The 11,621-nt window shown below is 41.8% G+C and overlaps 1 protein-coding gene across 1 annotated transcript in view; it reads right to left on the bottom strand.

Annotated features, from left to right (window-relative positions):
* The window catches only part of LAMC1 (laminin subunit gamma 1), a 79,776-nt gene that overhangs the window by 18,953 nt on the left and 49,202 nt on the right, over positions 1 to 11,621 (bottom strand). The window contains exons 2-5 of the mRNA XM_085299666.1: positions 7,368 to 7,672; positions 5,273 to 5,403; positions 3,950 to 4,116; positions 1,646 to 1,834 (exon numbers count right to left, since the gene is read on the bottom strand). Coding sequence (XP_085155792.1) covers positions 1,646 to 1,834; positions 3,950 to 4,116; positions 5,273 to 5,403; positions 7,368 to 7,672 — 792 coding nt within the window. The remainder of the gene's footprint in view (positions 1 to 1,645; positions 1,835 to 3,949; positions 4,117 to 5,272; positions 5,404 to 7,367; positions 7,673 to 11,621) is intronic.

Genomic DNA, 11,621 nt, shown 5'->3' with positions numbered 1-11,621 from the left:
TTTTTTTTTTTTTTTTTTTTTTTTAATTTCCAATACACTATTTTTCTGACATCTTCTCTAGGTCCTTTGTGTTATCCCTACTCTCATTTCCCCTTTGCCAGTGGGTATTCTGATCTCTCCCTTTCATACTCCATTTTTCTTCCTTGATTTTCAAGTTGTATTTAAAGACTAAACAGGCCCTCTGAGGGAGAGGTTGTGTGTTSCACTACTAGTCTTACTAAACGCCATGGCAAAACTCTGATTTTTGACAGAGCATCTTCCGCAAAAGTAGTACTCTATTCAAAGTGGACTTGTACAAAAGAAAAAAAAAAGTTATTTAATCCATGGTGGGTAGAATGTTTTCTCCCAGGCACCAATTTGGGGAGTAGCCCAGAAATTGTCAGCACTGCAAGAGTTAACTACCAGACAAAAAGTGTATTAAAATAAAGGAATAGTTTCTTTTTTCCACTTCAGTTCATTCTCAAAAGATTACAGCAAAGTGAAAAGTTGTAAGAGGATTAGGGCAGACACAATTATTATGACAGAAGGACTCACAGAACTTTTACCATATACAGACAAAGTTCAAATCCCCTTTGCTGTCCAACTTATGATTATTTAGGAAAAAAACAGTACTTGGACAAAAATACCAACCTAAATCAATCCATTAGCTTCAAATACATACTGGATACCAGTGTGCCACAGGATACAAGCTGATGTTTAAGTTATAAAGCCCTTTGAAATTTGGCCCTAAATACCTGAAAAATCTTCTTTCTCGCTTTGCCTCTTCCCGCCCACTTTTCTGACTGCCTCAGCTGCCACCAACAGTCAGTACAAATGCATCTTAAAATAAGGTCCAACAAGAGAATCCGGGAAAGCGGACAGAGGGAGAAAGAGGCCTTTCTTGGTCAAAAATTTCACAACTGTAGAACTCCCTTCCCAAATTAGATAGGAGAAGTTTTATGCCAGACCTCTCAGCGGCTGCTTTCAAGGCATGCTGCAAGCAATTTATTCCGGTTACTCTATTTTGGAAACTCGCATCATATCTTACTGTTACCCTTTTGTTTGCTTCATTCTTATTTGCTGTGGGACTGATGTAGTCATAGGATCACTCTATACAAGTCAAGGGAAGCACTTGACTACAATAGACCTGCTCTAATGCCAAATTTATTTTAAGGAATTTAAGCTACATATTTTAACTTGACTTTGGTTCCCAACCTTGTTTCTTTTTTTAAAGTGTCACTGATTTATATTTATAGTTCTTAGAGACAAAGTAGGAAAGACTCTGATGCTGCTGTAGTTCACTGCAGTTCATCAGGATGAACCATTTTCAGAAAAATGTACTCATGTCACCTGGTTTACTAAGAGTTTAAATAACATCTCTAGTGCTGGGTTTGTCCAGGGTAACAGATAGGCAGGGGGATAAAAACTATTCCAGAACACATCTGAAACAGTAAATGCTGCAGAGTAAACTATCTGCTTCATGAACTTTATTTTTCTCATCTGCGTCATATTTTGGGATAATTATAACCAAAATACAACTCAATAAACATGGGGGAAGGGGGAAGGGAGGCTTTTACACCACAGTTTCAAGTCAGCTGCRTAACAGAGAAAGGCTATTTTTTGTCCATGGAAGTATAAAAGCAGAAAATTTTCTATTCCTACTTACCAACTGGATTACAGTTACAAGGTAGACATCCCTCCTCACTTCCAGTGCGATAGAAGTTTTCCCTGCACCTTTCGCAGTTGGCGCCATCAGTATTATCCAGGCAGCCTACGCAGTGACCACCATGGCCTGTTGAGCGGTACAACTCAGGGTCAAAGTAACATTCCTGTGACCTTCCATTGCAGTTACAAGCTGTGGGGAGAAAGAAAAACCCATAGGTACAGTCAGTTTACAGCATATGAAGTTATCCTATCCCTGACAGTCACAAAACCTATTAGACAAACTTCAACAGTAAGTTGTACAGGACTTGGCAGAACATCTGGCTATCTGGAGACTGACACCCAGAACCCCTTGAGGCATCTGTGCAAGGAGAGAAAGGGAAAAGACACAWGGTTTCATGGTGGTTGGATGTGAAGAGGAAAGAGCACTTATACCAATGGGACAGGCTCTAACCAGGAAGTCAGTCCGCACAACCTCCTACTGCCACGCCAATCATCAGCACAGCTTCAAGTATTTTAATTCCCTTCCTCCACAAGGCAGGGGAGCAAGCCTCAGTGACACCAATTTTTCTGCAGACCACCAACAGGTATGTCTGGAAGAAAGCCAGTATTTTCTGCTCTGCTCCTCTACCAATGGACGTGTGCTTTCCCGCCTTCCCACTGCTCGTCTCAGTCATGCAAACAAGTATGAGAAGACAACGATGAGAGCTGCCTCCCTGCGGTATGCTACAAGGAAAAAGTCTCTCCTCTCAACAYAGATGGATTACAAATTCCTGCTGTCTAGGAAGCAGGAGAGAACAAGACACGGGTTTCACTGGTCTGTCAAGTGAAGCTATGGGCCTTGACCAGACAGCTGGGACCTATCAGTACACATAAAGGTCAGATAGGAAGAAAATGTTCTGTCTGAAAAAGTTTCCCCATAAAGTAAACTACCAGGAGTTGTGGTCGGTAACACAAGACCAAGGAAAAAAAAATTGGCATTCAGTTGCAGACAGACTCATCTGAAGCCCAGAACTGTCGCAATAGTCTCAAAATCACATGAAATAATTGTAAAAAGCAATGATCTCAAAYGCAAGAGCAAGTCTCTGGATACCAGATCAGCTTTTTGAAAGGACAATTACACCCCAGCAYACCAAATTCATTTTTTTTTCCTATGGGTCCTATAAAGTACAAGTCCATATATTTCTGTTGTACACCTCTTTCCTAAAGCTTGCTCCCTTCCGTAAGGAGGAGACACCCCTACCTATGGGTCTATGAAAAAAGCTCCATCAGGATAGGAATGGAACAACCCCGTGAAATATCTTTGCTGATAAAGAACTTGTGCTTCAGTTTTATATTTTGCCTATGTCTCCATTTTGCCACCTTATAACCTGTAGGAAGTTGAGTGCACACGTTCTGCGTACCCTATTACATATCTGCATGGAACTGCAGAGGTTTGAGTGCATCACCCAAGTGGTATGTTCTAGTCCCACGTTTACAGATCTAACAATACGCTTCCAGAAATAAGGCTACCCTTTGCCTTGAATAAGAGTCAGTCTGTATCATTCATTAAGAATTAAAGGCATCTTTTCCCAGGCCTTCACAGAAGATAGCGCCTAAGTCTGTTAGCACAGACATCACTGAAMTGTAAGTGTGTGACACACTTACACCCTCCCACTGTCTATTAACCAGAACCCCCATGACAAACCCAAAAGAATACTCCCAGAAATATCTGCATGTGCCTAGCAAATAATGAAATGAAATTGATAGTATTTTCACATCAGATTATACTCTGAGGCAAGGACCTGAGTTTGTTTTGAGAGTGCCTTACTCGTACAGTTCCCTCAGGAGAATGTGACATCTCCCATGACACAGCAACAGGAACAGCYTATCTGCAACCATTAGCTTCATCATTGAACAAGAAGGACACACTATTTAAATGACAGATAGAATATACCATCTGGTTATTTCAGTTACAGCTCTGCCTCAAAGGCAAAGACGACTTTCGTCCTCTTTCTCTGAAAGCGCAGACAGGTCTTTGATAGAAGTCGCTACGTTATTCAAATTCATACTTAAGGCACTCCATAACCTGACATGTAACCAGATGCTGTGAGAGGGTTTAAAGGAGTCTTCACGACTTGGGAGCACAAATCCTACAGTCAGTCTATTGAGTATGTACTCCCAAGTCACTGGGAAAATTGCATTCAAAATATTTAACACTTGCTAACTGTAGCTGAGACTTAAAACAATGCAGGGTTGGCATCTGGATGTCAACAGAGGCAGGGGAACAAATCCGTGAGAGATTTTCCTGTCAAACATGGTCACGTACGCAAACATTCATTGGCACTCTCTGCTGTTGCTCTTCTCCATGGACGATCATTGAAGAAAGGAAGACACTTTTCACAGTCAACCCCAAACGTGTTGTGTTTGCAGTTGCACACCAGCTTTCCAAGCTCATTCCTCACGCATTCACTTGCGTGACCGTTACATTTGCATCTGTTTAACAGAAAAAAGGAAGAGATGTTTTAGCTCCAGAAATCTAAGTCATTCACAAAGCAATCCRGAAAAGAAGAAAGCTCAGACCTGAAGATACAACCCATGGAAGCTAGGCAAGTTTGAAGGTATAAGGTCAGAGCAAAATTGATAATGCAACTGCTGTGAAACCAATAGGTTTAGCATGATCAAGGCAGGCCTTCAGAAGTACCAGAAAGTTATACTCCAGTTCCTCTAGAATTAAGTGTTACTTAACTGAGCATGAGAAGCAAAAATTGTTTTGGCTTTAGACTATTATATTCTCCATAGCTTATCTCTCACGAGAGTCCAGGAAAAGATGCGCATGTTGGCTTTGTGCTACTGTCCCAAGAAATTCAACAGCCCTGTTAATCTGCCTTCCCCCAGCAGGACAGGCAAGGGCCACAAACCATTTAAAAGCACCAGYTACACTGGGAAAACCAGAGGGTTGAGATAGGCAAGTATGGGCACTAGAACACCGCATACTGGTAGTCATACTGGAACAGCACAGTAAATGCAAAGCCTCACATTGTCAAATCCCCATCTCAGGGCTACTCTCTCCAAACAGTCTAAAACACTGCATCGGTCCCAACTCTGTTTACAAGAACAATTTATTGCCAAACAAGTTAAGATAAAAMAAAGAAATTCTGTGAGATACTTTGGCAAAAGGAACAGAAGAGAGAACCACAGTATTGCACAATACATAAGAGACACTTCCCAAAATACAAGCAAAGCAGAGAGTCTGAGGTTTTCAACTATTATTATRGGCTACAGATACAGGTAGGGAACAATTACTAACAATATGTTAAATGCATACAAAAAATTAAATAACAAAACGTTGGGTACACAAAAGTTGGATTTTTTTTGGTTTGCTTTGTATTTTTGTCACTCACCACCACCTTTTAGCATTTGATACAATCAGGGAAAAATATTCAGTGTCTGCCTTCCCTTCAATTTATAGTCCCAAGAGATTATATACAACGAGTATTTACGAGCTTCGTAAGAAGCAGAACAGTATGTAGGACAATCAATAAGGACCAGAGCCTAATAGTAGCACATCAGCCTTATCAAAACCTTTAAAGCATTGTAGTAAATCTGACTGAAATGTTCAAATAAATACAGAGGTTTATTGTTTACTTACCTACCACCCACAGCAAAATCAGAAATTGCATAGTAATAGGACTTGAGAACTTTTGGATCATTGAAAACTTCATCTCCAAATGTGTTCAAACGATTGAGGCTCACTCTAATGTCAGTAGCTGTTACCCACTCCTAAAGCAGATAGAAATTCCATCAGATTAAACATCAAAAATACCCCTCAAGTACACATTAGTATTATATATGAATACAACCGCCAGCTAAGTTATGCCAGTAGGTATTCAGTCACGTGTTCCTAGCTAATAATTTTTGCCTCTGTACCTTGATCTTGCACATCCCTCCCCAAGAAGCCTCACATCTTATCCTCTTGGTTCAGATGTGTTTTCCAGACTCGACACTTATCTCTGCACACTCTTACCAATGCCTCTTCATGCCTTGGCTGCTCTCAGCTGAAAAGCAGTGGATAACATCTTCAGCCAAGAGTGAGGTACAGGTAAGTCTATGAGGTGACTTACTTCATGCATCTAATTAACTGCAGTTCCCTTGCAAAGCTGTACAAGAACAGAAAAAGCTTTAGGGTACACTCAACCTTGGACACATACCTCCAGACACAAGGACCTAAACTAACAGCTGAATGAGAGTGAGAGAGGCTGAGGAAGAAAAACAGACAGGCAGACCTGACTTAGATCACAAGAGCTTTTCATAATATTTACACAGCATCTTTATCACAGCATCCTATCCTTCTCGAACAACAGCCAACAAATGCAGCCTGTCCCCATCCACTGATTGCTATTAGTATCTCCTTGTCTGCACTACAGCTTTTGCAATGCAATTTTCTTTCAAATGCCATAAAGAAGAATATGGGAAAAACGTCCATGCATGTACAACTGCACTGCAGCTGGGTCGCTTCTTCACTTGTGTAATAATATTTGTTCAATTATAAACATTGGCATAAATGTATGGAAACGCTGAGGAAAAAAAATGCTGACTTAAATTCTGAAAAKGAATGCCAGATGTTCATACATATATTAGGTAAACTAGTGGTCAGGTCTTAGTTCCTTACATAGGGAAGTCAATCACAAAATTATTCATCATATCACTAACTTACAATCTTCCCATTCGTCTTAATGACCAGATCCTGTTCTCTGCAAGGTCTGGCTACAGGAACAGGGTGGCCAAACTGGTTCGTTCTCATTTCAGCATTCTTCTCTTTCTCATTCCTCTTAACTTTTGTTTGTGTAACCAATCCTCAGATTCTGCTTTTCTGCCTACTGGCTGACGATCACAGAGACGCACAATCCCAAAACCTGCTGAGTGTTCAGACCTCAGTGGGCTCTATACTACTTTAAGACAAGAGGGAAGAGAGGCTGATTTGAGGGTATGCTGATTATAGCTCCCAAAGGAAGGAGGTAAGCCTGACTGGGATGATTCCACTGCTTCAGTTCTTTGTTACAGTATAATCTGGAGAAGTCATCAAGCAGCATAGAAAAAACGGTGAGTAAACCAGACACATTGCTGCTCTTGCTGTGTTCCATACCACCACCCAACTAGTACTGTGAATGTTAACAAACAAAAAACAACCCCCCAAAAGAAAACTCTATCCCCATCCTCAAACCACTAGTAAAAGAAACTAAAAAGTAAAAAAAACCCAAGCCCCTCACTCTCATATATAAAAGGGTAAGTCAAAGTTTCAAATAACCTTCAATTTGTTTAGAAGACTCTCACATTTCTTAAACTTTTGTGCTCAAAAGTACACATAAATGCATAAARTATCTATTTGATACAAGCTTCATCTTCCCCTGCCCCTATATCTGAAACACTAACAAAAGGCCTACAGCTCTTTTCTAAGCTGAAAGAGGCATGCATCCATTTTCTAAAGATTTCTACAGTACATAATGACAAGTCATCCTTCACACTACTGATTTTGTTTTGTACCCTAAGTTTACTTATAGTAGAGTCAAGAGTACAACTCTTCCCTCAAAAGCACTTCTTTGGATTGCCCATGCTGGCTTACCTGCTGTTCAGTAGGAGTTAAGGGTGATAGAATAGCCCACAGTCAGCACAAGGCTCCTATCCACAAAGACCAAGGACAAAGATTCAACCTGGACCATCTAATTAACTTAGTCCTATTCACATACCTGTAACACAGGGCTGTTGTCAAAGTTATAGGCACTGGGACGTCCCTCCAGTGTCGAGAAAGCCACATTGCCCCCAGTGAGCGGAGAGATGTCACTGAACTCATCTGTGCAGAGGGCCTGCTGTTCATCCTCCCCAGTCCGAATAAAACCCCGATTGACTTTCTGATACGTGTTCTCACAGGATCCGCTGTAATACTGGTAGGGCACCCATGGACCATCCTCCCTGGTGCGTTTGTAGATTGCAAAGCTCTCTGGCCGACTGGTGTGAAACTTCAGGCGTACATATGTGATATCAAACGCTTTTCCTGCAAGTAAGAGAATAAACCCATAAGAAAAACTCAAACAACTTAAAACAGAAAGAATGGAGAGCTGCAGTGTAGCTCATGCCTCTTCTAAAGAGAGAATTATCTCCTCTAGTCCCATCAGTAGGACTAGAAGTATGTGTTTTATCAGACAGATAGAACACAATGCAAGCACAGTATCCTCCAGCAAAGGCAGGGCAAAAGGCCAAAGACAGAACTCAAAGGCAGATGGAATAGAATCCAACTCCACCTCCAAATACCCAGCAGATTTACTAAAAGAGCTGTCCTAAAGRAAAAACAGAGCTAATGATTTCTAGACACCTACACACAACTTACTARCTATAATTCTCTTATATAGGCATCATTGACAAGTGTCCCTATACCAAAAGGATGACAGTTCGGATGAGACACACSAATCTGAAGTCTGTATCTAAAGCCAGTCCAAGTCAAACACTACTGTGATTTGATAATATTTCTTCCAGGTATGGGGCAAACTGTATTAACCAAAGACACAGAAGTCACACTGAATAGTGTATTTTGTACCTCTGATTCCTGCATAATTAGACAACAGCCAAAACTCTTCCTACTCATGAAGTCTTTTCTCCAACACAGTCATTGTTATTACAACTAATGAGTAAATAATCTTCTACTTATTTTCCAGGAAAGACGAATGAAGGTTGAGGTTTCCTGGTCCATATGATTAAAGTTTCCCAGACACTTTTCAAATCAACAAAGTGTAAAGATTTACAGGCTAACCTAGTTCTCCCTCTCCCCTGAGAATTAATGTAAACTCACCTTCCTGCCCTCYTTTTATCTCCTAACAGGTTTGTGGCAATCAGCAGATCATCCTCCATACTGGATTCTCTCCAGCAACTTGAACATCCACTCCCATACACACAAACTAGCCACCCAGGAGATTCATACACTCCCCAAGAAAATAAATTTAACTTCTCCACAGTCTGTTACATTCTTTTGAGTTGGTTGACAGCATTCCTGCACCAAAAGCTGAAATGCAGATGTTTCACTGGATGCCATTAGCATGCAATACTCCAGAATGAGAAATGCCGCCTGCATTAAGCACTGTAGCCTGTGGAGGTGGCAAAACAGAACAGCAAGAGCCCAGCCCTGGCTCACCCCATGCCAAGACACAGAATTTCGCTGAAACTTCCTACATGGCTTGGAGCAATGAGAAAACTTTTCCAAAAAGATTAGAAACGTGTTCAGACACTGAGCTGCTCAGATACGCAAGTACTTCTGTTGCAGCAGTTGAAGAAATTTCAGCCAGGACTTCTGAAATGACTCCCGCTGTCCTCGTGTCACGCAGGACAGTTATCGTTCGTATTTTTCACAAGTCAGCAGACATTTGACAGATGTTTCCGCAAACCAGGTGAAGATAAAGGGAGGACAATTTTATCAATGTTCTGTTAAGAGACTTGTTTCTCCATTCTTCAGTGGCAGAGCCTCCTAAGGCTACGTGCAGCTGCGCCTCAAAGTGCCACCAGGAAGAGCAGTACTGAGAACCTGCGGACCACAGAGAACAACTAACACTACAACAAAAGGTTATGCTTCACTGCTCTAAACAGCTAAAACCATTAAGGAAAAAGGACCATAAAACGCTTCAGTTACCTTCCTTCACCCGACTAGCCGGCTGCAAGGCAAGTTCCCAGGCCAAGGTGTACAGCTGCATGCCAGCTGTTATTGTTCCACCTCGGCAGACAGCCTGTGCACGGACAATCAAGAAATCCTAGAGCTAAATAAGTGCTGGATTTTGCAGTAACTGGAGACAGACATATAGAAAAACYAAAGGTACATCCACTAGCACACATAGGAAACTTGAAAAAATGACACTAGATTTATTTGGAACAAAACCTTGGAGGTGTCATTTGTCACACTGTTTTACTACCACCTCCATGAGAAATACTGTTCTAAGCACAGGTTGTAGCAGCCACTGATTGCTTCGTTTACAACAACAACAACAAAAAACCCAACACTGGAAGAGTTTCAACTGATTGAGAAACAGATTTTCTCTGTCTGTAGAAGCCATGCAGATTCAACTTCAATTTTTAAAATGGATTAACTACACCCTGGTAAGTGTTAACGCAAGGCTTTGCACCTGCTGAAGAGTGGTTTATTTCACAAACTAAAGCAAACTAGACAGTATAAGCCAACAAGAACAGTATGTCTCAGGACACGTAGCCAAAAACCTGATTGCAGCGAAAATCCAACTTCCATTTAAGTTTTTCTTTTAATTATTAAAAGGCACAGATTAGATCAGTTTGACTGTATGGAAATGAGGCTTGGAACTGAAGTTAGCGACTCCACAAACCCTCCTTCCTCCAGAGGCAAAGTGCTGACTTGGGGGCACATGCCTCCATCTCCTGCTACTTACTTCTTGGAGGGCTGCTCTGCTGACCGAGGTGGGGGCCCCCACTCCTCCACAGGTGCCTGGCAGCACCACAGTCAGCAGGGGCGGCTCAAATACTTGCTCTGCTGCATCTCACTTGGAAACTCTGCACTGATGGGAAAAGGCTCCCTRAGATGTGCACTTTACAGCTGAAGTGCACCAGCAGCCTAAGGAAGTTCTCCAGGAAAGACAACCACCAGGTTGCAGATGTGAACTGAAGCTGGAGTAAAGTGGGTGCAGGGCAGAAGACCGCCCTTCCCCATGACCATGAGCTTATGCATTGCAAGCATCAGCTTTAGTTTTGTTCGACAGTGCACACACCTACCGAAAGACAGCGCTGTAACAAGATGGCAGCTCGCTCAGGAGCACAAGGTCAAGCCCTGACCCAAACTTATAGCCAGGCAAAGCCGGCATGGCCTTCACAAGGCAGCATGCGTGCGGCTCTCAGGCCAGGGACTCCAAGTCCTTGGGCGCAAGCCAGGAGCCGYGTTTCTCCCTTGCGTGGCACCGGTTACACCATGGCCAATCTGCGTGAGTCACACCATACCCGATGCCTGGCTCCAGCGAGAGACGCACTTTTGTCCTCTCTGACTGCTGAGAACAGAACTAGCAAGAAGAGCAGAGTAATTGGTGCAAGATTCAACATATCAAAAAAAGCACAGATAAAGACACCTGAGAAGTTTATACTTGCATATACCAAGAGAAAACAAACAAACAGGGTGTAAAGCTAAAAAAAAAAACCCCAAAAACAAAAAAAACCCCAACAAAAACTCCCCTACTAGTATACAAAAAACAGTATTTGTGTGTGACATGAAAACACAGTTGGGGCATTGTACAGATACAGATCTCCCAATGCTTCCCATAAAACAGCCTTTACTATTCACAGAAGACATGAGGTTACAGGCAATCTGGGCACAAAGCTGGAAGCCAGATATTCACATGCTGTGGTTCTTACTCAGTACTAGCTCACTGGTGGTCTGTGGTTGAGTTAGTAACACCATCTTCTTGCATACAAAAGACAACAGCTGAGAAGCAATCCCAGTATTAATGTCAAACTGATCCCACAAAAGCTAGCAACTCCAAAGTATCAACACGTAACTTTTTAGCGCAACTTGACTCATTCTTCTCCTGCTGCCGAATACAAGTATAGATAATTAATCCTATTTCCATTTATTTGATGTTCTATTTAAAAGAAAAGACCCCCTACTGCAAAGGCTTCTATCTAACAATGCTAAAAGGATTAGCCATAACCACACAGATTGGCTAACCTCTTTCAGAAATAACTCCAGTTATGGTTCTCCATCTGAGAAAGCACAAAATAGAATACATAATAAATAGTTTTTGTATAAATCTCTAGRCAAAGCAAAGAGGAAGATGAAGGAAGAAAGAAGCACACATTAGATATATAAAACCAGCCTCTCTCAGATTTTCCTTGTTTATCCTGCTACTTGGTGTTTTTTCAGGAAGAGCCCCTCACTGAAGGGGAAGTGCTTCAAGAGTGAAGAGCCTGCATTTGTGGGAACTCAAGGCAAGTACACCAGACACAAG

The sequence above is a fragment of the Rhea americana genome, unplaced genomic scaffold (assembly GCF_003343005.1).
Source record: "Rhea americana isolate MKP2758 unplaced genomic scaffold, rheAme1 scaffold_151, whole genome shotgun sequence".
NCBI classification, from domain to species: Eukaryota; Metazoa; Chordata; class Aves; order Rheiformes; family Rheidae; genus Rhea; species Rhea americana.
Note: the sequence above shows the minus strand (reverse complement) of the source record. Positions and strands in the feature narration are given on the sequence as shown.